The sequence below is a fragment of the Bufo gargarizans genome, chromosome 8, assembly GCF_014858855.1.
Source record: "Bufo gargarizans isolate SCDJY-AF-19 chromosome 8, ASM1485885v1, whole genome shotgun sequence".
Classification (NCBI taxonomy): domain Eukaryota; kingdom Metazoa; phylum Chordata; class Amphibia; order Anura; family Bufonidae; genus Bufo; species Bufo gargarizans.
Window position 1 is genome coordinate 131210549 of NC_058087.1, and position 26917 is coordinate 131237465.

Here is a 26917-nt window from a genome sequence, read left to right on the forward strand (position 1 = left end):
GATCAATGTGCTGGAGCTCAGAGCAATTTTCCTCTCCCTTTCTCATTGGACTGCTCTCCTGACAGATCACCCGGTAAGGGTCCAGTCGGACAATGCCACACCCGTGGCTTATGTCAATCACCAGGGTGGGACCCGCAGCCGGATGGTGATGCAGGAGGCGGAAAGGATCCTCCAGTGGGTGGAGACTCATGTTCTAGTACTGTCGGCAGTATACATCCCAGGGGTCGACAATTGGAAGGCAGACTTTCTCAGCCGCAACACAGTGGATCCAGGAGAGGGGTCTTTAAATACGGAGGTTTTCGAGGACATCTGTCGCCGGTGGGGCCGCCTGGACGTCGACCTGATGGCATCCAGGCTCAACAAGGTTCCCACGTTCATGACCTGTGCTCGGGATCCGGAGGCGTACAGGGTGGATGCGTTGGTGTCTCCGTGGCAAGGCTTCCCCCTCCTTTATGTCTTTCCACCACAGCCTCTACTACCAAAGGTCCTTTGCAAGATTATGTCGGAAGGGATTCCAACCATTCTCATCGCCCCCGATTGGCCTCGCCGCACCTGGTTCTCGGACGTCACTCGTATGCTGGCAGACGTTCCGTGGCCTCTTCCTCTCAGGGAGGACCTACTGTCTCAAGGACCGCTCTTCCACCAGAATTTACGGTCACTTCGTTTAACGGCGTGGCTGTTGAGACCGCCATCCTGAAGAAGAGGGGCTTCTCGGACTCTGTTGTGAAGACCATGATCAAGGCCAGAAAACTAGTTTCCTCCCGGATATACTATCGTACCTGGAAGGCCTTTCTTGCCTAGGCGTTTTTCCCCTTCGTTTTTCGGTTCCGGTGGTCCTCTCCTTTCTCCAGTCGGGCCTTCAGATGGGAATGTCCCTGAGCTCCCTGAAAGGCCAGGTCTCGGCTCTAGCCATTTTCTTCCAGCGATCCCTGGCTCTGCTTGGTCCAGTGAGGACTTTCCTACAAGGGGTGGCGCATTCGGTCCCTCCGTATGTTCCTCCCCTGCCCCCCTGGGATCTCAATTTGGTTCTGTCTTCCCTCCAGGCGGCTCCCTTTGAGCCTCTGAGGGACGTTTCTTCTCACCTGGAAGGTGGTCTTTTTGGTGGCCATTACCTTGATCAGGAGGGTATCGGAGCTGGCCGCTCTTTCCTCTAAGGAGCCCTTCTTGGTCTTACAACAGGATAAGGCGGTGCTACGCCCGGTCCTTTCATTTTTGCCCAAGGTGGTCTCCGCCTTCCACCTTAATGAAGATATAGTCCTGCCCTCTTTTTGTACATCCCTGGCGAACCGCAAGGAGCGCGCTCTCCATTCCCTGGACGTTGTCCGTGCTCTGCAAGTGTAACTGTCGGTTACTGCCCCTTTTCGCCGTACGGATGCCCTTTTCCTGATTCCTGAAGGGCCTCGTAAAGATCTGGCGGCTTCCAAGGTCTCGGTAGCTCAAGGGATTCGGTCGGCTATTGCCATGGCCTATCGTGCCCGTGGCAGGGTTCCCCCAGCTGGAGTTACCGCGCACTCCACCAGGGCGGTGGGGGCTTCCTGGGCTAGGCGTAATCGCGCCTCGGCATCTCAAATTTGTAAGGCAGCCACCTAGTCGTCCTTACATACCTTTACAAAGTTTTACCAACTGCATCCTTTGGCATCGGCTGATGCTGTCCTTGGGCGCAAGGTATTGCAGGCGGTGGTTCCTGTTTGACCGCTGGGCGTTTTCCCTTGAAGGTGCTGATTTTTTCCCACCCCATGGACTGCTCTGGGATGTCCCATGGTCTGTGTCCCTCAATGGAATGTGCGAGAAAAGGAGATTTTTTGTGAAACTCACCTGTAAAATCTTTTTCATTGGGGGACACAGCTCCCCCCCATTGCAGGAGGGGTTGGTTTGGTTCTTCGGGACCTTAGGGTTATCGGTCCGATGGTGGTATTCCTTTGTTCTGGTCTCTGTAGTTTTTGTCTCTTTCTCCTACTGCTTTTGTACGCGCTGGGGTCCTCCCGGTGGAGCATGGGGGTATAGCCTGGGGAGGAGGAGCTGCTATCTTTTTTGTTTCCATAGTGTCTCCTCCTAGTAATGGCCTAGGCTATACCCATGGTCTGTGTCCCCCAATGGAAAAGACGAGAAAAAGATTTTAGAGGTGAGTTTCACAAAAAATCTCCTTTTCTGTCAACATCAGCCATGGTGGGAAAGTAAGGACACCCTCAAATGTGTTAGATAGTTGGCTGATTCTGAGGAATTGGGCACGGTTTGGCCTACATTTAACTAATGTGTATGGCCATCTTACACACATTGCCTATGCAACATCACTCCAGTGACCTCAGCTCAGAGATGGAATCTTTAAACTGTGTACATTGCAATGGCTTTTATTATTTAGATGTGATATTTTGGAATCTTGGATTATGAACTATTCCTACTCCTGTAGGCATGGATATAACAGGACTTCTTACATGGCTCTCCTAGTGAACCTAATCTCTCCTCCACAATCAAATAGAGACTACTCCAACCAGAGTAGTAGTAAAACTAGCTGCACTAAACCAAAGTAGCAGTAAAACTAGTGACTCCTAACCAGAGTAGTAGTAAAACTAGTGACTCCTAACCAGAGTAGTAGTAAAACTAGTGGCTCCAAACCTCAGTAGCAGTAAAACTAGTGGCACTAAACCAGAGTAGTAGTAAGAGTAGTGGCTTCTAACCAGAGTGGTAGTAAAACTAGTGACTCCAAACCAGAGTAGTAGTAAACTAGTGACTCCTAACCAGAGTAGTAGTAAAACTAGTGGCTCCAAACCTCCAGTAGCAGTAAAACTAGTGGCACTAAACCAGAGTAGTAGTAAACTAGTGACTCCTAACCAGAGTAGTAGTAAAACTAGTGGCTCCAAACCTCCAGTAGCAGTAAAACTAGTGGCACTAAACCAGAGTAGTAGTAACAGTAGTGGCTCCTAACCAGAGTGGTAGTAAAACTAGTGACTCCAAACCTGAGTAGTAGTAAAACTAGAGGCTCCTAGCCTAAGTAGTAATAAATCTGGTGGCTCCAAACCTGAGTAGTAGTAAAACTAGTGGCTCCAAACCTGAGTAGTAGTAAAACTAGTGGCTCCAAACCTGAGTAGTAATAAAACTAGTGTCTCGTTCTCAGAGTAGCAGTAAAACTAGTGTCACTACACCAGAGTAGTAGTAAAACTAGTGACTCCTAACTAGAGTGGTAGTAAAACTTGTGGCTCTAAACCTGAGTATACAAACCAACAGAAAAAATGGCGTGGTGTTAAGCAAGCAGGAAGTGCTCAAACCCATATGCAGTTGGGCATGTGTATACAGGAGATCAAATCCTGCACTTGTAGCCCGTTGCTAATGGCGATCCCCAGCACAAATGCATACAGTGGAGGATGCCCGCAGCAGACCACAAGTACCATAATAGACATCCTATACAAGATAGAAATTATGCGGATGTGATAACCAATATAACAAGATAATAGCAAAGACAGGTGCACTCTGCGGTCTTACTAAACCTTCATACTGATGTTAAAATTGAGTGATTAGTCAACATATCCTACTGTGGAGGACATGTCTGAGCCCAAGCACCGTGTCAAGGTTTCTCAAATAGCTTGGGACCTAACACTCACTTACATGTGCCTTATGGGCAATACCTGAGCCAGTGGGCAAATTACAGGAGCGCAAGGTCCGACTCATAGCCAACTCACCAGTTACCTCCAGCATGTAGCCATGCTTGCAATGGGAGGAGTCTGCGAGCCCCACTCAAGACTGGCTGATATGGCCCAGGCCTCGCAGGTGCACCTAAATGTAGCATGTGAATGGAAAACAGGCACATTTAAATTGGAGTTCATACACCTCCAAGCATCTCTATATATACAAACCTTGGCGCGGTGCTCGGGCTCAGACATGTCCTCCACAGTAGGATATGTTGGCTAATCTCTCAATTTTAACATCAGTATGAGGGTTTAGTAGACCGCAGAGTGCACCTGTATTTGCAAATGTTATTATCTAAACTAGAGTTGTAGTAAAACTAGGGGCACTAAACCAGAGTAGTAGTAAAACTAGTGTCACTAAACCAGAGTAGTAGTAAAACTATTGGCTCTAAACCAGAGTAGTAGTAAAACTAGGGGCTATTAACCAGAGTAGTAGTAAAACTAGGGGCTATTAACCAGAGTAGTAGTAAAACTAGGGGCTCTAAACCAGAGTAGTAATAAAACTAGTGGCTCCTAACCAGAGTAGTATAAAAATAAAACTAGTGACACCTAACCAGAGTAGCAGTAAAACTAGTGGCACTAAACCAGAGTAGTAGTAAAACTAGTGTCACTAAAAGAGAGTAGTAGTAAGACCATTGGCTCTAAACCAGAGTAGTAGTAAAACTAGGGGCTATAAACCAGAGTAGTAGTAAAACGAGTGGCTCTAAACCAGAGTAGTAATAAAACTAGTGGCTCCTAACCAGAGTAGTTGTAAAACTAGTGGCACTAAACCAGAGTAGTAGTTAAACTAAGGGCTCGTAACCAGAGTAGCAGTAAAACTAGTGGCTCCTAACCAGAGTAGTAGTAAAACTAGTGGCTCCTAACCAGAGTAGTAGTAAAACTAGTGGCACTAAACCAGAGTAACTGTAAAACTAGTGGCACTAAACCAGAGTAGTAGTAAAACTAGTGGCTTCTAACCAGAGTAGCTGTAAAACTAGTGGCTCCTAACCAGAGTAGTAGGGAAACAGAACATTACATTTCCTTCATGTTGAGGGATGTTATTATTTGGTTATGGATTGCATGTATTGCTGGCAGGGTGTCAGATATGCCATGTATTTGCACTGCTTACATTTTATTTTCCCTCTGTACTTATGGTTCTTGTCTTTGTTCTGTTTCTATTTTAGCTCCGGTAACATTCTCTACATATTAAATATTCCTGGAAGATATTATAACAACATTTTAGTTGTGAGATCTGAGGTTTCTGAATTGCTAGATGGTCAAAAGTTTCAAACATTGTGGACGGTGAATACGACCAACATTTTAAGGTAAGATATTTAGGGGGTCATTTATTAAAACCAGCATTTTAGATGTCGGTCTTAATAACCCCTGTGTTGGCGGTGGATCACTGAAGTTATGAAGAGGCACAGGCTTCTGCAGAACTTCGGTGCATCCACTACCGGTCTAAATGTAAGCCAACTTCCTTGCTGGCTTAAATTTAGACCATTTTCTACCCCTAAAACAGACATAGAAAATGATAAATGAGATGAGCCTGCCGGCCCTTCCCCACCCACGTCACAACCCCTTTTTTACACCTGGCGTGAGTGGGGAAAAGTAGCAGATTGCAGTGCAAGTAACTTTCTGCCACAATCTGCGACATAACGTATACACCCCAGAATACTGGTGTATATCTGATAGTAAATGACACCCTTAGTTTTTAAGTAAAGTTATTTAGAGAATAAAAAAAAAACATTGTCACATTGTATACAGCAAAATAAAGATACTTAATAGATTTACAGTACAATAATTAAACCTCCAACATAGGCTCAGGTCAGAAAGGCAAAACAGGCTTACATAAAATTATACACGTATCAGAGAATGGCCTAAGGCAGTGGTCAGCAAAGTGCGGCTCGCAAGCCACAAGCGGCTCTTTAGACCCTTCAATACGGCTCTTTCCCTCGGCGACCTATCCTGCACTACAGAGGAATCGAATCTTGCCTGTGGGATGCATTTGTGTTCCACAAAGCAAGAGAGGGCGTGTTCGCTAACTAGTATTAGTGCACGCGCATCACAGTAGGGCCTACTGTGATGCATGTGTGCTAATACTAGTTAGCGAACACGCCCTCTCTTGCTTTGTGGAACGCAAATGCAACCGACAGGCAAGATAATTAGTATTAGCGCACGCGCATCACATTAGGGCCGGCAGTACGCACCTCCTTCCAGAGTAGACGTCGGAACGAGGAGGAAGTGATGAGAGGTATTGAAAACTTCCCGGGCAGTGAAATCTGCCAGAGACAGAACACCGCTGCAGGCTACAAGTCGGAGTCAGTGTACCTCCTTCTACCTCCTTTCAGAGTCAGTGTACCTCCTTCTACCTCCTTTCAGAGTCAGTGTACCTCCTTCTACCTCCTTTCAGAGTCAGTGTACCTCCTTCTACCTCCTTTCAGAGTCAGTGTACCTCCTTCTACCTCCTTTCAGAGTCAGTGTACCTCCTTCTACCTCCTTTCAGAGTCAGTGTACCTCCTTCTACCTCCTTTCAGAGTCAGTGTACCTCCTTCTACCTCCTTTCAGAGTCAGTGTACCTCCTTCTACCTCCTTTCAGAGTCAGTGTACCTCCTTCTACCTCCTTTCAGAGTCAGTGTACCTCCTTCTACAGGTGACTAAATTATTTGGCATCAGCATTTACTTGGCATGTGTTTAAACAGCAAAATTAATGTCTGCAGACAAGTTCAATAAAAGTAAAAAATGATAAAGATAAAATAATAATCAAGATCCAAGTAAAAGAAAGTACATATAAAGTAAAAAACACACTCTGGGCTCATGCCCACGAATGTAAGGGCGCCGTGCCTGTGCTGCGGACCGCAAATAGCGGTCCGCAATGCACGGACACAGACCATGGGGCAGCTGCATGAGGATCGCGGACCTATTCACTTGAAAGGGGTTCGCGATCCGCATCCGAATGCTGAAGTGAATGGGTCCATGATGCGGGCTGCACGCGGCCGTGTGCAGCCCGCATCATGGACCCATTCACTTCAATGGGTCCAGGATCCGGGATATGAGTGCTACAGAGTGCTTCCGTGGTGCTTCAGGCTGTGCCTCCGCACCGCAAAAAAGTAGTGCATGTGCTACTTTTTTGCGGTGCGGAGGCACAGCCAGAAGCATCACGGAAGCACACTCTAGCACTCATATCCCAGATCCTGGAGCCATTGAAGTGAATGGGTCCATGATGCTGGCTGCACACGGCCAGTGCCCGTGTATTGCGGACCCGCCGTATGCGGCCTGCAATATGGCAACGGAGGGCACACGGTCGTGTGCATGAGCCCTAATAGTTCTCACTGCTACTGTTGACGCAATATTTTAGGTTTTAAAAATGTGGCTCTCGAAAGAAATTTTAATTGTGGTTTTGGCGATATTTGGCTCAGTTGACAAAAAAGTTTGCCCACCACTGGCCTAAGGCTACTGTCACACTAGTGTTTTTGCTGGATCCGGCAGGGTTCAGCAAAAACGCTTCCGTTACTGATAATACAACCATCTGCATCCGTTATGAAAATATCTGATTGTATTATCTTTAACATAGCCAAAACGGATCTGTCATGAACTCCACTGAAAGTCAATGGGGGACCGATCCGTTTTCTATTGTGTCAGAGAAAACTGATCCGTCCCCATTGACTTGCATTGTTGGTCATGACGCATCCATCTTGACAATGAATGGGGACAAAGCGGAAGCGTTTTTTTCCAGTATTGAGACCCTATGACGGAGATCAATAACGGAAAATAGAAACACTAGTGTGAAAGTAGCCTAAGTGCCAGTTTAACCATATGGTTCAGGTTTGAACTATATTAGATGCTAAGAGCTCAGTTTAGGGCCACATGGCTACTTTGGTCACACAGGAAGCATTGATTTGCAGAGTTTTCACTATTCAGTGCATTTGCAGAGTTTTCACTATTCAGTGCATTTGCAGCCTCTGATTGCACCTAGAGTGCATGTGACCGCAGCTCCGATGTCTCATAACAATTATAAGACAGTTGCACTCACATTCATGCATAATAGAGAAGAGGTTCTCTAGAACTTAAAGGGAGTTTGTCAGCAGTTTTGACCCCCTCAGGATAGGCCATCTATGTTTGATCAGAGTCCAGCCTCTAATATCCCCACTGATCAGTGGCTACTGTACCCCTACTGTAGGCCGCTATGGCAGCTCGTTACACTGATCAAACATTAAGGGTAAGCCTCAGCTTCTAGGTCCAGAGAACATCTTTTTTTTCAACCATGCTATATACTATAATGTAGTAATATGAAATAGAGGTTGTCAGTGATCCAAATGATTTCTTGCATTTAGGACAGATATTTTATATATTCACTATCTCTGTACACACATTTTACACTCACTGCTTTTGTACTGCGGTTTTGTAAACTAGTGGATTTTATGTTTTTTTTAGTAAGCCAGCACTGGGGTTTTTCAAGAGAGATGTCTTCTCTATAATGATGGAGCTTGAAACTGGAATGAACAAAAAAAAGGTGCGTGTGGGTATTTTACCGATACAACACTACGCTATGTATAGCTGGAATTCACTGTATGGGTATTTATGATACTCCCAGCTACAGTGCAGAGGGGCTCATAGTGAAGGCTAATTCTACTCGCCCAAAATGCATAATTCATTTCATTCTGTAGCTGTTTAAGAAGCATTATTACATGCTCTTATTTCTGAGAGGCTGTCTTGAAGCCCAGACCTCTTAAACTATATGTATTATTGAAAGGTAGCTCTTCCTTTACGTGGATGTAATGTATGAAATATGGTTAGGCTACTTTCACATCTGCATTTTCCTTTCCAGTTTTGAAATCTGGCAGAGGAGGATCTCAAAACCGCAGGAAAACACATCCGTTTGAATAATACAACCGTTTGCATCCGATCTGAACGGATCCGGTTGTATTATATTGAAACTGAACATAAGCACTAAAACCATTGTAAGTCAATGGACGCTGGATCCGTTTTTTTGTGTCTGAAAAAAACAGATCCAGCACCTTTGACTTACATGGTTTTTTATTTTGAGTTTCCCATGCCGCACACAAAAAGGCAGCAGTTTTGTGTGCATGATGGGAACGCAACAAACTGGAACGGAATACATCCTGGTGCACTCTGTTCCGGTTTGTTCAGTTTTGACCCTATTGACAATGAATGGGGACAAAACTGAAGCGTTTGCCGGATCTCAAAACCGGAACGGAAAACACAGATGTACAAGTAGCCTTATTCTGTTTGCCATTTTTTTGCCTGTTTTATATGTAATATAATATCCGTAATACTCTCATTATAATCTGTCTCTACGCCGTTTCTCAATAATCTTTGTGTTCAGGTCATTATTGTAGACAGCAACAGTGGAGCTTTACAGTGGGAGTATGAACTGAATTTGGGTATTGCCAGACAAAACCCTGCCGTGCTGAATACAGGAGACCATCGCTCAACATTTCTGTTCTGGGCAGTGAACTCTCCAGATTTCAACAACAGTGTAAGTGTCTGTCTATTCACTATGGCATAAAGCTAGTTTGTGGCAGCTTTGCTTTGCACTGACTCACCATGTAAACGCTGTGCAATCTACAGCCAGCATACTATAGAGCAGGAGGAGCAGAGCAGGTTAATATAAGGTTTGTGGGAAAAGATACAGCAAAGGATTTGTGCATTAAACTCTCAACACCGTCTGAGCTCAGTAGCCAAAACGGGCGGTCTTATCAGTGATTGACAGGAGTGTGATTGCATAGATAGCTGTCAATCGCTAATAAGACCACTCACACCCAAGATGAACAGAGAATTCTGAGCATATAGAGGATATCAGTAATAAATGTGAGAAACCTGTGGCTGGACAGATAAAGATTGCCATAATAATGACCCTAATGCACTCAAAGTGTCACTGAACTGTCAAAAAAAACTGTCATCGTAAAATATGAAAGGTTTTGATCAGTAAGGGTCTGAGTGCCACTAATCGCCAGAACAGGATTAAAGTGCTCACATAGTGCACTCTCCCTCCTCGATTGAATCAAGGCAGGCCTATAGACGTTCTATTGAACCCGTCTCCTGCAGCAAGAAGAGTGCTATATCTGACCACTTATCTCTCCTCATTCTAGTAATTGGGGGGGGGGGGGGGGGGTCTAAACACACAGACCCCCACTGATCATAAGCTTTGATATGTCGCTATGACGCAAACATTTTGGAAAGTTCTCAGCCATTGAGGTTTTTAGGGAACTAATGCTGTGAAGCAACTGGGACAAAAAGATGTGGACCACCAGTAGCTACTGATGAACCCCACCAAGTTAATGGAGGGAAAAGCGTTGTATCACTGTGTATATCGGCCTCTGTATCACTGTGTATTTAGTAAACCCCTCGGATACTTGGGGCCTAATTGTTGTGTGTTGTCCTATTCTCTAACCGTTATACCTTTATTCCCCTTATAAGAATATTCTAGGCCTGTAGAGATGGTGGGATTGTCCTTTTCCAGTTGGGTGTCCCTTCAGGCGATAGCTGTTGAAATTTCCAACAATCCCCCAGAGCCCTCCAACGAGGTATTACGGTCCCACTATTTGTCCCACTGCTACTACTACTACACCAAGGCTAGGATGACATATGCTGCATTCCAGATAGTGGGATTGCCTCCTGCAGGCAGGATTACCTAGGGACTTACTACGGGTTAGACCATTCCCTTGTTCTTGATACTGTGCATTTTAACCATCTTTTTTTTTTTAAATACTTTGATTGCAGTTTAAATTCTAGGGGAGGTTGGTTTCTCTGTCTGAGACTTTCATGAGTTAGTGAGCTGGGTTTGCAGGGTTGTCTAGGATTTCCCTGTTAAAACACTAATGTGCATCCACATATAAAATCAATAGATGTGTCAGCACCAGCTCACTGATAGCTCCAGATGGCAACAGGATGTTTCTTCATAAACTTCACAATAACTTATGCAATAAGATGCATATCCATTCGATCCATGGAGGAGCTTTGCCAATGTCTTTATCACAGTTTATTTCTATTCTTATAGCCGTATGTTCCCTTGCCTTTTTATTGTTTATTCCATGTCTGCAGTTTCCATAAAGCAGGTATACAATGAAATCTAATATTTTTCTTGTGTTGAAGGCATTAGAAGAAAACCTCTTTATGTTTCACCCATCACATCCAGATGCCCTTCTCCAACTGAACAATCATACTGAAAATATAATCCTCTTTACTGGTAAGTTCATGTCACAAATGATAATAAATGTGACATCACATTACTTTCACTGTTAAAGGGGTTGTCCGGGTTCAGAGATGAACCCGGACATATCCCCTTTTTCACCCAGGCTGCCCCTCCTGAGATGCTCCGATGCTCTCTCTTGTCCTTCACTGAATCGTGCAGGGCAAGGGCTTTTTCAGCAGATCCAGTGACTTACTGCGTCTCTGCTGGGCGGAGGCTTCAACATAGCAGTATTGCCACCATGTCACTGGCACTAATGGGCAGGCTTTAGCACTGCCCTAGCCTGTAAAACGGACCATTATTGCCGGTGACATCACAGGCAACACTGCTAGGCGGAAGCCTCCACCTAAGCAGTGTAAAAATGTAAACAAAAAAGCCCTTATCCTGCACAATATATCGTAGGCCAAGGGAGAGCATCAGAGCATGAAATTCTCTGATGCTCGACTCAGAGGGCTTGCCTGAGTGAAGAAGGGGCTATGTCCAGGTTCAGCTCTGAACCTGGACAATCCCTTTACGTTTCCTGGCTTAGAATACCCTGTTTTTAAAATTTCCTATTAAACCCTCATCCATTAGCCATAGCAGATAAGTGTATATCTTGCTCTTCAGGACATTTAATGACCATGCATTACATTGACATCACAAATGCTTGTTAGCAATCATCTGCTGAAAAATCGGCAGGTGTACAGTGCCTGCAAAAGTATTCACCCCCCTTGGCTTTTTTCTTATTTTGTTACATTACACCCTTAAGTTCAATGTTTTGTTAATCTGAATTTTATGTGATGGATCAGAACACAATAGTCTAAGTTGGTGAAGTGAAATGAGAAAAATATATAAATAAAACTATTGTTTAGAAATAGAAAACAGAGAATTGGCATGTGCCTATGTATGGTGTAACCAATTACCTTCGGAAGTCACATAATTAGTGAAATGATGTCCACCTGTTTGCAATCTAAGTGTCACATGATCTGTCATTACATATACACACCTTTATTAAAAGGCCCCAGAGGCTGTAACACCTAATCAAGAGGCATCACTAACCAAACACTGCCATGAAGACCAAGGAACTCTCCAAACAAGTAAGGGACGATGTTGTTGAGAAGTACAAGTCAGGGTTAGGTTATAAAAAAAATATCCAAATCTTTGATGGTCCCCAGGAGCATCATCAAATCTATCATAACCAAATGGAAAGAACATGGTACAACAGCAAACCTGCCAAGAGACAGCCGCCCACCAAAACTCACTGACCGGGCAAGGAGGGCATTAATCAGAGAGGCAGCACGGAGACCTAAGGTAACCCTGGAGGAGCTGCAGAGTTCCACAGCAGAGACTGGAGTATTTGTACATGGGATGACAATAAGCCGTACGCTCCATAGAGTTGGGCTTTATGGCAGAGTGGCCAGAAGAAAGCCATTACTTTCAGCTAAAAACAAAGAGACACGTTGGGAGTCTGTGAAAAGGCATGTGGGAGACTCCCAAAATGTATGGAGGAAGGTGCTCTGGTCTGATGGGACTAAAATTTTACTTTTAGGCCATTAAAGAAAACACCACATCACCCAAAGAACACCATCCCCACAATGAAACATGGTGGTGGCAGCATCATGCTGTGGGGACTGGGAAACTGGTCAGAGTTGAGGGAAAGATGGATGGTGCTAAATACAGGGATATTCTTGAGCAAAACCTGTCCCACTCTGTGCGAGATTTGAGGCTAGGACAGAGGTTCACCTTCCAGCAGGACAATGACCCCAAACACACTGCTAAAGCAACACTTGAGTGGTTTAAGGGGAAACAAGTAAATGTGTTGGAATGGCCTAGTCACAGCCCAGATCTCAATCCAATAGAAAATCTGTGGTCAGACTTAAAGATTGCTGTTCACAAGCGCAAACCATCTAACTTGAAGGAGCTGGAGCAGTTTTGCAAGGAGTGGTAAGATGTAGCAAGCTCATAGAGACTCATCCAAAGCGACTTGGAGCTGTGATTGCCACAAAAGGTGGCTCTACAGAGTATTGATGAATAGGATGAATAGTTATGCACATTGACTTTTTCTGTTATTTTGTCCTATTTGTTGTTTGCTTCACAATAAAAAATAAAAAAAACTTCTAAGTTGTGTACATGTTCTGTAAATTAAATTATGCAAATCCTCAAACAATCCATGTTAGTTCCAGGTTATGAGGAGCCAAAATACGAAAAAAGTCAAGGGGGTGAATACTTTTGCAAGGCACTGTAATACAGGCTTTACCGATTTTCAGGCCAGTTGTTGAGAACAAGTGTTTAAGGAATGCTTGTATCTGATAACTGGCCTATATAATTGAGCTATCCAGTCGAGCGAAGGCATCTTTGATTCAGAATTAATGCTGTCCGCTTAGCAGCAGCAGATTCCTGTGTAATCGGGGGGGATGGGGGTGCTGCCAATAATCAGTATAACTGAATGGAGAAAGCATGATTGTGGTAGCAGCCATTCCCCCAGTATATACTTCACTTCATCAAGCCTGTGTAATAGGCTGCCGCAAAGGAGCACCGATTGAGGAGTTTACTGTCGATGAGGCCTTGTCCTGTCCGAATATCAGATGAGGCAGTGTAATAGGACACACACCGGCATTTGATGGGCAAGTTACTGCCGGAGCAGAAATGTAATTCACGATGAGGCACAGGCTATGTTATACATGAAGTGTCTCCTCCAGCAGTCCATGCACCAGACTGAAATCCAGCTTATAGCTGGCATAGATTTCAGTCATCAATTTCTTCACTTTCTGTTATAAATGGTGATAAATGTGGCCCCCACTCTGCTCTCACCATGCCCCCTTCTTTTAGAAACTGGCAAGGGCCGCATAAAAACACCAGTTGCAATTAGATTTCGGCACAGTGGTGTTTAAAAAGTTGCAAAACCGGGTTTTGTGACTTTTTTTTACCTCAAAAACACATTGTAGGAGAACGCTAACTTTCCCCCTTAGGGTACCTGCATACAGGTGTAGGTTTACTAACGGAAAATCTGTACAGTTTTCTGAGTGTTTGCGCACCAAAAGCAGACCAAGACCGCTTGTGTTACTTGCAGCTTTTGTGCGGATTTGCCACCGATCTCACCTTTGTATTGCAAATGGTGAAATCCATACAAGAAATGGCCCTAACAATTGACATGCTGAGGATTTCTGAATCTGCACGGCGAGTCCGTTTCCACACAAATTGTACATGAGCGTTGCTGGTACTGTATTACACGGCAGTTTTTCCACATGAGAATCTACAATAAAACGGCGTAATCCGCAGTATGTAATCAGTGACTAGCCTAAGGGCTCATGCACATTATTTGGTTCTGCATCTAAGCCATATTTTTTTGCGGCTCGGATCCATTCACTTCAATGGGGCTGCAAAAGATGTGGCCAGCACTCCGTGTGCTATCTGCATCCGTTCTGTGGGGGTGCCAAAAAAAATAGAACATGTCCCATTCTTGTCCATTTTGTGGAAATTGTGCGCACCGTAAAAACACGCCGCGGTTGTGTGCATGAGACCTAAGAGTCACTTTAATTTCATACTGGTTTGTGGTTCTTTGTGGTCTTGTTTGCCTATCCAAGTTCTATACTCCAGGTTTGATAAAGCTAGGTAGAAATCATGTTGTCTTTCCAGTTTCTAACCATCTTTCATTTTGTTATATTTCTTAGCCGCCCTGTTTGAGCGCAGCCGGCATTCTTGTTACGTTTTGGTGACAGGTCCCAACACAACAGAGGACCCTGGCACTTTGACGGTGTCTAAGCGGAAGTTAAAAGAAGACATAAGTAATGGAAAAGTCATATGGTTCGGCACTGAAGAGACCAACACTGAGGGGATTAGGGATGATTTTTTTAGAATGAGATATTCTAGTCACTAGTATGAAAAAACTATGTAGAGGTCTCTTCATTCCTCACATCTTGAAGACATGCATTTGCTTTACAATATCAGATGCAGGGAAAATGTCCACAAACATTGTTGGAAGAGCTACTGGCTCTCTTTCTGATGTCCTCCTTAAGTCCTGGCTATGCATTCTACTATTCATCTTTTCAGATTTTGATGAGGTTGGCATCTAAAGCCAGAGACTCTACACAGTGTTTTTAAAGGGTCACTAACTTTTCAAAAAACATATGACGTGTCATAGATTCATATCAAAAGTTTGGATCTTTTGGCGGTCTGAGCGCTGAGACCCCCACGATCCCCACACTAATAGCGCACTCACTTTCCTCCCTGCAAGAGGGGCTGCATAGAAGTCTATGGACCAAGTCTCGAATCTGTCTTCAGCAACAAGCACATGCTATGTGTTCACTTCTTTCCCCTTGTTCTAGGGTTCGGTAGGGGTCTCAGCGCTCAGACCTCCGCCAATCTAAACTTTTGAAAAGTTAGTGACCTTTTACTTTTATGATCTCAGTTTACTGTGGTGGTTGACAAGGCGAATCTTATATCTGCTGTTCTTCATAATTCCAAACGCCACTCTCCAGAACTAGGCACAATCTAATCCTATTGTATACTAATGGTTTTCTTAATGATTGTTGACCCTACCAGGTAAATTATGTAACAGCATTGTGGTTTATCTGGTGATAGAGGATCCTTGAAAGGGATGCTGCGCCGAGCCATCGATGTAGCACTATGCCTGCTTAGATAAACCATGTTAGGACTGACTCTAAACATAAACTGTACATCAGACGTTAACTTAATATCAGTCTTAACTATCTGTAAAAAAAGAGGAAATGCAAGTGACTTTATCATGCAAATGGCATTTTATCAATTTTTATTTGTCCGGTGATCTCATCTTTATGTGTGCTGCCAACAAACAGTTAGTTAGTATTTCCAGTTAGATGGGCAGCGATGGCAGGTACGGGTTTTAATTATTTTTATTTAATTGATTTTGTTGCCAGATATTACACATCTATCCGAAGAAGATGACTGGGAGATGACCACTTTCCTGCTAAGTGACAGTAATGCCATTCACTAGCTCGTGATGACAGCAGCAGATGCTGTTTGGCCTCTCAGTTTACCTTAGCCCACATGGAGGTGCCCCCTGCCCCTTGATGTCCAGGGTAGTGGTGTTAACAATTACCACCATCCATATTGTTTCCAAGATGGAGCATTTTATTCTGCACTGAAAGTGGTCAGCACCTGCCTGGTGCGTCCCTGATGTCCTGTATTTGTGCCTGCGCTGCTGGCTTTCAGACCAGGCGCACAAGAAGAAGAAAGCCTGAAAATAATATGGACAGCACTGCTACCCTGGACACTGAGGGGAGGCATCTCCATCAGGGCGAAGGTAAGCCCAGAGGCCAATTAGCACACGTTACTGTAATTTACCAGCAAAGTGTCCAACCCCTTTAATTCCTTTATGTAATTTGAAGACATTTGACAATATTGTATAATTAATAAGCTAAGAAAATTGACATATTTTATTCTTTTAATGAATGTATTTTTCATTAAATTTTATTAAAAGTTATATCTAAGGTGCTGCACTTTACTTGAAATCTAGAAATCTGTGGTCTGAAAAGTAACCCTGGAAATAATGTATTATGAAATAGATTAGGAAGCTTGATGTGCCTTTTATTTATTACTGTATTTCAGGTTTTCACTCTGATATCTTTTTTTTTTTTTTTTTTTAACGTGCTTTGATAAGTTTCCATTGTTGGGTACAGGTCATCATTGCTTGTGACCTGTGACTATGACATGATTGAGGAAATGAGCAGAAGAAAGGCTATTTGAGGATGAACAATCCTGTAATTCCACGTCTGCAGGGCACATAATCCTGAGTATTTACAAGACTACTGTACGTCTGCTGTGTATAATAAATGATTGTGACTGTACGGCTTCATGTGTTTGATTTCTACTCCAGTACTGTCTGAGCTAAAGCTGGATAACCAGAAAGGGGTAGGACCAAGGGGCCAACAATATATTCATTTTGAGATGTGTTCACATGAGAAGAATCAGTTCCCAAGGAAACTTACATTGTCTAATTTTTGCAGTTGGCAAACCAACAATGTGCAGAACGCACTGGCAGGCTAATGTTGAATAGAGGGCATTCCTGAGAGGAAAGGAAGTTGACAGGTTTCTGTTTTTAAAGAGGACATGTCTGTTTTAGTAACTGCTTGCCCTCCCCATGAAAAAACAAATCTTGAGCATTTATTCTTATGAATCTATGTTGTGCCTTTCCTCTGTTATTCGTACTAGAAGTTTATGAATAAATGTACAACTAGGTCTTACCAATTGGAGATCTGTCCCTGCGCAGTCTGACTCTGGCAACACTGATTGAAGAGGGTCAGACTGTGAAGGGACCCCCCCAAATGGTAACACCTGGTATTCATGATATACCGTGGTATTAAGCAGAGCATATCTCTTTGTGTTGTTTTGGCTACTAGGCGGAGGGATCTGACATACTGTGTATGTGTAAAAAGGAAAGAATAAACCCCTTAAGGACCCATGACGTACATGTACGTCATCTCTGGCCGTGACTTAAGGACCAGAGAAGTACATGTACGTCATGGTGATCGGGCGGGTGCAGGAGCTGCGCCTGCCCGATCAGCGACAGGGGTCCAGCAGTCACTGATAGCCGGACCCCTGCTGCACGCGCCGCCGTCGGTAAAATCACAGATGCCGGCGCATTAACCCCTGCACAGCCGCGGTCAATGCTGACCGCAGCACGTATGATGTCCGTGCAGGGAGTAAGAAGCCATCGGGTCCCAGTGCTGCTGTGAAGGGGACCAGATGGCATGGAAGGCAGCCCGATGCCTTCCTTAAGCATGTGGCTGCCTTCCGGGAGAGCCTGTGAGATCCAGCCCCCTGGATCTCACAGGCAGGGAGCTGTAAGTATATTACACTGTGTAATACACTTATAGCCAGTACATTACAATACAGAAGTATGGTCATGCATTGTAAAGGAGATCAGACCCCCAAAAGCTGAAGTCCCAGAGTGGGACAAAAAACAAAGTGAAAAAAATCAAGTTAAAAAAAGTTTCCCCCCCAAAAAATTAAAAGTTTCAAGTAAAAAAAAAAAAATATATATATATATATATATATATATCCTTTTGCCAAAATAAAGGGGGAAAAATTTGTGAAAAATATGGAAAAAAATGAAAAGTACACATATTAGGTATCGCCGCGTCCGTATCGACCGGCTCTATAAAACTATCACATGACCTAACCCCTCAGGTGAACACACGTCAAAAAAATAAAAACTGCTAAATAAACCATCACTAAAAGTGCAACACCAAGCAATCAAAAAGGCGTATACCCCCAAAATAGTACCGATCTAACCATCACCTCATGCCGCCAAAAATTAGCCGCTACCTGAGACAATCGACCCAAAAATAAAAAAAACTATGGCTCAGAATATGGAGACACTTTTTGTTTAAAAAATGCTGTTATTGTGTGAAACTTATATAAATTTTAAAAAAAGTATACGTATTAGGTATTGCCGCATCTGTAACAACCTGCTGTATAACAATACTACATGACCTAACCTCTCAAGTGATCACCGTAAAAAAAAGGTGTAAAAAAAGTCATTTTTCTGTCACCTTACATCACAAAAATTGTAATAGCAAGCAATCAAAAAGTCATATGCACCCCAAAATTGTGCCCAAAAACTGAAAAAACTATGGCTCTCAGAATATGGAGACACTAAAACATGATTTAATTTTGTTTCAAAAATGATATTATTGTGTAAAACTTACATAAATAAAAAAAGTTGACATATTAGTTATCGCCGCGTCCGTAATAACCTGCTCCATAAAAATACCACATAACCTAGCCCCCCAGGTAAATACTGTAAAAAAATAAAATAAATTTGTCACCTTACATCACAAAAAGTGTAATAGCAAGCGATCAAAAAGTCATATGCACCCCCAAAATAGTGCCAATCAAACCATCACCTCATCCTGCAAAAATCATACCCTACCTAAGACAATCACCCAAAAAATGAAAAAACTATGGCTCTAAATGGAGAGCCATAGAGACACTAAAACATGATTTTTTGTTTTAAAAATTATATAATTGTGTAAAACTTACATAAATAAAAAAAGTAGACATATTAGGTATCACCGCATCCGTAATAACCTGCTTTATAAAAATATCACATGACCTAACCCCTCACTAATCAAACCGTCATCTCATCCCGAAAAAAATTAGCCCCTACACAAGACAGTCGTCCAAAAAATAAATAAAACTATGGCTTTCAGAATGTGGAGACACTAAAAAATCATAAAAAAAATATACTTTATGTAAAACTGAAACAAACAACCAAATTTGGGGATTGTTTTCATCCGTAACAACCTGCTCTATAAAAATATCACATGATCTAACCTGTCAAATGTTGTAAATGACAAAAAATAAAACCGGTGCAAAACAGCTATTTCTTGTTACCTTTAATAAAAAGTGTAATATAGAGCAACCAAAATTCATATGTACCCTAAAATAGTACCAACAAAACTGCCACCTTATTCCGTAGTTTCCAAAACTAAGTCACTTTTTTGGGAGTTTTTACTTTAGGGGTGCATCAAGGGGGCTTCAAATGGGACATGGTGTCAAAAAACCATTACAGCAAAATCTGCCTTCCAAAAACCGTATGGCGTTCCTTTCCTTCTGTGCAATGCCGTGTGCCCATACAGCAGTTTACGACCACATATGGGATGTTTCTGTAAACTACAGAATCACTTTTTTGTAGTTTCTACTCTAGGGGTGTATCAGGGGGTTTTCAAATGTGACATGGCAGCTTAAAATTATCCCAGTCAAATCTGCTTTCCAAAAACCACAAGGCGTTCCTTTCCTTATGCGCCCTGTCATGTGCCCGTACAGCAGTTTCCGACCACATATGGGGTGTTTCTGTTTCTGTTACCTATTTTTGTAGGTATTATTATCTATTATAAATGTAGAGAAATTGAAATTTGCAAATTTTTCAAAATTTGGGGTAATTAAAAAAATAAAAATACATTTTTTGACTCGATTTTACCACTGTCATGAAGTACAATATGTGACGAGAAAACTATCTCAGAATGGCCTGAATAAGTAAAAAGCATTTTAAAGTTAACCACATAAATGATACGTCAGATTTGCAAAAAATGGCCTGGTCCTTAAGGTGAAATATGTCAGGGTCCTTAAGGGGTTAAAATGAAGCTGTGGCTAAAATAAAATGTTCACCCAAAACTATGGGTAGCCATATATAAGATACTGGTCAGCGAAATGCTTGTTCAGCTGACAGCATTTCAAAATGATCAGACCCTCCACCCCATCCGCCCCCATGGGGAGAGGCAAGTTTAGAGGTTGCTTGACTACTCTGGAAGTGGCTTATTTCCCCAAGAGCAAAAGGATCAGGCATGTTAAAATAAGCTGTTGAAACAAGCGCCCCAATCTCACCAGCCTCCCCTGGTCACTGATAATTCTTGTGATCTGTGAATAGAATCAGAAAGCATGCCCTCTAACCCCAGATTGTACAATGTTTTTCCTGTAGAACAAAGGTCTTTCTCTCCATAGAATGCACTTACTGGATCTGTCCGCTAAGGGCTCATACACACGGCCATAGCTTTTTTTGCAGTCAGCAATTTGCCCATAATAGTACTCTTATCCTTGTCCGTAAAATGGACAAGAATAGGACATGGTCTGTAGTTTTGCTGGCAGGCTGTCCAAACCTTTTGCGGCCCTATTAAAAATTAATGAGTCCACATCCGACCCGCTAAAAATGCGGCTCAGATGCGGACTTAAACTAGGGTTGTGTGCATGAGCACTGAATATTCCTTGCAGCCTGCCAGTAATGTCTAGGTCAGATTATTGCAGGATATAGATTTCTAGATTGTCTGCGCTCAAAAAAGGAAACTCCTGGAATATATTTTTCTGGAAAAACTACCAACGCTCCTCATCCAGCAGCACATCGCAGCCCCATTCTGAACAAGATAAGACAAAACATTCAGTTTCACCATCGTTCTAGCAAATTTGTATTTCTGGCGTACGTTCAGGATTTTTGTCAGTGTATCTGCTATTACTTAGTTGGGCTATCTATGGCATATCCTGAAATCATGACCTGTTAGAAGTACTTGAGACCTTGTAAGGAACGAGCACTGACAACATTACTGCTCCTCTGCTCTGTATAACTTGGTACTCTGTGCCCTCTTTCACCACCTTTTCCCCCTCATTCAATCACCACTAGCAGGAAGGGCTCTGGCACGATAGTCTGGATATGCAACAGTGGTTGTTGACTAACACCCCAAGGGAGCGTGAATTTAGAGGCCTGAGGATTCAAGGAAGAGTGTTTCTTATGTGCCCCTTCAGATGGAACCAAACCCAAAGCAAACTATAGGAACCACTTACCCGAACTCGCAGAAAGGTGTCAAAGTTTAGACATAAAAAGTGTTGCAAGTCCCCTTTTCTGTCCAGCCCTGCGACACCCTTTTAAAGCACGGACGATTTTCGACTTGTACACCGGTTGGACGTGACGGGCGTGTCTGGGGCAAATTTTCTTACATTTGCATCTGGAAACATCCTACCAATGGTCAGCAATAACCATTGCTAGAACAAATGCATAAAGCAATAAGACTGTACTCCCTTTTCTTCAGTTTGTATTTACTCTTATGGGATGGCACATTTGAACACTTTCACTTTCTTCGTTAATCACCTTAATGATGATAATATTGGCATGAGATTCACTTAAGAAATTCATAAAGACACTTTAACTTTCTTGGACCTAAGAATTTCCATTGATTCTGGTGGCAGCATCCAAACTGAGATCTGCAAACTTACCTTTATGAATAATCTATTGCATTGGCAAAGTTTCCATCCTCCTACCCTAAAAAAAAGGCATTCCCATAGGCCAATATATCAGGGCTCATAGAAACTGCTCAGAGAACAGTTTCTTGAAATAATGCAATACTTTATATACAAGATTTAGGGAACAAGGTTATAAAATAAAAAAAATGCACAAAGCCTTTGCTAGAGCCAAGTCCCTTAATAGGAATGATCTTCTAAAGGATAAGTCTGCAGCATCGACACAGCAAATTATCAGATGTATTAGTAAGTATGACCAAGAATAACACAAAGTTATGGCTCGTCCACACGACCGTATGTCTTTTTCAGTGTTTTGCAGGCCTTTTTTCCTGGATCCGTTTTTCCGGGTTTTTTCTTAGTAGTGTTTCCGGTTCCCTTCTGTTTTTCCGTATGGCATATACAGTAATTACATAGAAAAAATTGGTCTGGGTATAACATTTTCAATAGATGGTTCCGCAAAAACCGAACGGATATGGAAGACATACGGAGTACATTCCGTATGCGTTCCGGTTTTTTTTTGTGGACCCATTGACTTGAATGGAGCAACAGAACATGATTTGCGGGCAATAATAGGACATGTTCTAGCTTTTAACGGAACAGAAATACGAAAATGGAATGCATACGGAGTGCATTCAGTTTTTTTTTTTATGCGGGAACCATTGAAATGAATGGTTATCACGACTAAACCCAGTGTGACCTATCACAGAGGAAAGAACTTGAAAGACACTCTTGTTCTCAGCCACTTTTTCAGGCCTCATGCACACGACCGTTGTGTGCATCCGTGGCCGTTGTGCCGTTTTCTGTTTTTTTTCGCGGACCCATTGACTTTCAATGGGTCCGTGGAAAAATCGGAAAATGCACCGTTTTGCAGCCAAGGCCGTGATCCGTGTATCCTGTCCGTCAAAAAAATATGACCTGTCCTATTTTTTTGACGGACAACGGTTCACGGACCCATTCAAGTCAATGGGTCCGTGAAAGAACACGGATGCACACAAGATTGGCATCCGTGGCCGTAGGTTGCTTTCATACAGACGGATCCGAAGATCCGTCTGCATAAAAGCTTTTTCTGATCTAAGTTTTCACTTCGTGAAAACTCATTTCCGACAGTATATTCTAACACAGAAGCGTTCCCATGGTGATGGGGACGCTTCTAGTTAGAATACACTGCAAACTTTGTACAAGACTGCCCCCTGCTGCCTGGCACCACCCGATCTCTTACAGGGGGCTATGATAGCACAATTAACCCCTTCAGGTGCGGCACCTAAAGGGGTTAATTGTACTATCATATTCCCCTGTAAGAGATCAGGAGACCCCCCCCCCTCCCCAGTTTGAATATCGTTGGTGGCACAGTGTGCGCCCACCATCCCTCCCCCCCCCCCCTTCCTCCCTCTATAGTTAAAAATCGTTGGTGGCACAGTGTGCGCCCACCATCGCCCCCCCCCTTCCTCCCTCTATAGTTAAAAATCGTTGGTGGCACAGTGTGCGCCCACCATCGGCCCCCCCTCTCTCTATAGTAGTAACAACCATTGGTGGCAGTGTGCGGCCTCCCATTCCCCCCCCCCCCACCACAGTAGAAGATTCATACTTACCTGCTTGCTGCTGCGATGTCTGTGACCGGCCGGGAGCTCCTCCTACTGGTAAGTGACAGTTCTTTAGCAATGCGCCGCACAGACCTTTCACTTACCAGTAGGTGGAGCTCCCGGCCGGACACAGACATCGCAGCAGCAAGCAGGTAAGTATGAATCTTCTACAATTGTACTATTGCTAAGTAACCATGGCAACCAGGGATGCAGTAGCTTCCTGGTTGCCATGGTTACCGATCGGAGCCCCAGCGATTAAACTGGGACTCCGATCGGAACTCCGCTGCCACCAATGATGGGGGGGGGGGGGGGGGAATGGGAGGCCGCACACTGCCACCAATGGTTGTTACTACTATAGGGAGAGGGGGGCCGATTGTGGGCGCACACTGTGCCACCAACGATTTTTAACTATACAGGGAGGAAGGGGGGGGGGGCGACGGTGGGCGCACACTGTGCCACCAACGATTTTTAACTATAGAGGGAGGAAGGGGGGGCGATGGTGGGCGCACACTGTGCCACCAACGATTTTTAACTATAGAGGGAGGAAGGGGGGGGCGATGGTGGGCGCACACTGTGCCACCAACGATATTCAAACTGGGGGGGGGGGCTGCCCCCTGCTGCCTGGCAGCCCTGATCTCTTACAGTGCGGCACCTGAGGAGTTAATTGTGCTGATCACGGCCCCCTGTAAGAGATCGGGTGCTGCCAGGCAGCAGGGGGCAGTCATGTACACAGTTTTTCAGTGTATTCTAACCTGAAGAGTCCCCATCACCATGGGAACGCCTCTGTGTTAGAATATACTGTCGGAAATGAGTTTCACGATGTAGCTCATATCCGACAGTATATTCTAACATAGAGGAGTTCCCATGGTGATGGGGACGCTTCAAGTTATGTTCGGGTGTCCGCCTGGCCGTGCGGAGGCAAGCGGATCCGTCCAGACTTATAATGTAAGTCAATGGGGACGGATCCGTTTGAAGATGACACACTGTGGCTCAATTTTCAAACGGATCCGTCCCCCATTGACTTTCAATGTAAAGTCTGGACGGACCCGTCTGAGGCTAATTTCACACTTTAGAAATGTTTTAACAATATAATGCAGACGGATCCGCTCTGAACGGAGCCACCGTCTGCATTATGAACAGAAGTGTGAAAGTAAAGGGACTCCTGACTTTACATTGAAAGTCAATGGGGACGGATCCGTTTGCAATTGCACCATATTGTGTCAACGTCAAACGGATCCGTCCCCATTGACTTGCATTGTAATTCAGGACGGATCCGTTTGGCTCCGCACGGCCAGGCGGACGCCAAAACGACTTTTTTTTCATGTCCGTGGATCCTCCAAAAATCAAGGAAGACCCACGGGCGAAAAAACGGTCACGGATCACGGACCCACGGACCCCGTTTTTGCGGGCCGTGAAAAAAAACTGTCGTGTGCATGAGGCCTCAGGCTGATAAAAACCACATGGCTAAAATAGTGGTGCATGCAGCTTTTGTTGTTTCATCAAGAAAACCAAGGAATTTACCTATCCAGTTGATAATAAAAATACCAAATTAAAGAGTTTATTAACTGTCAGACCACAGGTATAGTCTACATTGCTCAATGCCCTGGTTTGAAAATATATGTGGGTAAAACCACACAAGAATCTCAACGTCGTATCTGTCAATGCATTAGTAGTATTAGAACTAAGGCAGATACTACAATCTCCAGCCATGTGAGACAATATGAAGTGTCTTAGTTTCTGGGGAGTTTGTATGAAGACATTGGGACCCAGGAGAGGTAACCTGGACAAAATATTGCTACAGGAAGAAACTTGGGGTACTTTCACACTTGCGTTTTTCTTTTCCGGCATACAGTTCTGTCACAGGGGCTCTATACCGGAAAAAAAAAGATCAGTTTTATCCCCATGCATTCTGAATGGAGAGTGATCCATTCAGTTTGCATCAGGATGTCTTCGGTTCAGTCATTTTGACTGATCAGGCAAAAGAGAAAACCGCAGCATGCTACGGTTTTATCTCCGGCGAAAAAAACTGAAGACTTGCCTGAATGCCGGATCCGGCATTTTTTCCCATAGGAATGTATTAGTGCCGGATCCGGCTTCAGAATGTCGGATCCGTCCTTCCGTTCTGCGCATGCGCAGACTGAAAAAAAGGTGAAAAAAATAAATGCCGGATCCGTTTTGCCGGATGACACCGGAAAGACAGAGCCAGCATTTCAATGCATTTTTTCAACTGATCGGGCATTTTTAAGACTGATCAGGATCCTGATCAGTCTTACTAATGCCATCAGTTAGCATACGTTTTGCCTGATCCGGCAGGCAGTTCCGGCGACGGAACTGCTTGCCGGATCTCTCTGCCGCAAGTGTGAAAGTACCTTTAGGTGGATCTATAGGCTGCAAAGCCGAAAGGACTGAATGAAGGCTTCACTTTTTCTCTGTGCTTCAATATCTACACGAAATGTGAGACTATAAGACGTCGGGAATCTTGTGCTCATACAATAAATATTATGTTGTCTACTGTATCACTTGCTCCATTTTCTGCCTTCAATATGTGGGTTGCGCCACAAATAGTTTAAAGGTCAGGATCTGCAGACATCGGACATTCTGCATGCTGGGACAAGGATTGTTTCAGCCGTCACTCTTCATTATGCAATTGTCCACCAAGGTAACACTGCAGGTTTTCAGGTCCAGGGTTTAGAAAGAGTTAATCCAGCGCAAGCTTTTGAACAGGGAAACTTACTGGATCTTTTGCATGGGCTGGTGTGTCCCGCAAGGACTGAACACGTAAACATGATTTGATTCTGTACTATTGAATTTTTCTTATCATATCTGTATTTGTTTTGATGAGCTATATATATGTATATTTCTTTAAAGGTATGTCTCTACATCAATGTGGTATCTCCAACTTTTTAATGTGATGTTGAAGGGGGGCTGTTCTGTTTGCTGGTCCCAATTGTCTGTGACCAGTAACTTCAGCTATATAAGCCCTAGCTTTTCTGCTTGCAACCTGTCATGAGGAAGGATCGATATTAACAGATCCGAAACGCGTAGACCAGGTTGCCATGTTGGATTTTAATATATTTTTGGAATAAAGAACGCTGGAAGCTGGACTCCGTTTGGTTTTCTTTCTACAATAAATATTGCGTACTCCGTAGTAAATAAATAGGCATTTACCTATGAACCATATTTTGTAACAAGTGAAAAGAAATAGATGACCTCTAATTCCATCCTGTATTATAATGGATGCACGCAATCATAATTTCTATCATATATCATTTATTTTAGCAGTAGGCATTTGAATCCTGTTCCTATAAGTACCATAGAAAGGCATACAGGTCCTTCTAAAAAAATTAGCATATTGTGATGAAGTTCATTATTTTCTGTAATGTACTGATAAACATTAGACTTTCATATATTTTAGATTCATTACACACCAACTGAAGTAGTTCAAGCCTTTTATTGTTTTAATATTGATGATTTTGGCATACAGCTCATGAAAACCCAAATTTCCTATCTCAAAAAATTAGCATATTTTATCCGACCAATAAAAGAAAAGTGTTTTTAATACAAAAAAAGTCAACCTTCAAATAATTATGTTCAGTTATGCACTCAATACTTGGTCGGGAATCCTTTTGCAGAAATGACTGCTTCAATGCGGCGTGGCATGGAGGCAATCAGCCTGTGGCACTGCTGAGGTGTTATGGAGGCCCAGGATGCTTCGATAG

At 43.5% G+C, this 26917-nt stretch overlaps 1 protein-coding gene across 2 annotated transcripts in view; it reads left to right on the plus strand.

Annotated features, from left to right (window-relative positions):
• FAM234A (family with sequence similarity 234 member A) overlaps positions 1–16676 on the plus strand; it is a 41559-nt gene extending 24883 nt beyond the window's left edge. For both annotated transcript variants that reach the window (XM_044304855.1, XM_044304854.1), the window contains exons 8-12: positions 4844–4984; positions 8094–8172; positions 9007–9159; positions 10776–10869; positions 14523–16676. In XM_044304855.1, the coding sequence (XP_044160790.1) occupies positions 4844–4984; positions 8094–8172; positions 9007–9159; positions 10776–10869; positions 14523–14728 (673 nt within the window). In that variant the 3' untranslated portion in view covers positions 14729–16676. The remainder of the gene's footprint in view (positions 1–4843; positions 4985–8093; positions 8173–9006; positions 9160–10775; positions 10870–14522) is intronic.
• Positions 16677–26917: the final 10241 nt, after the last annotated feature.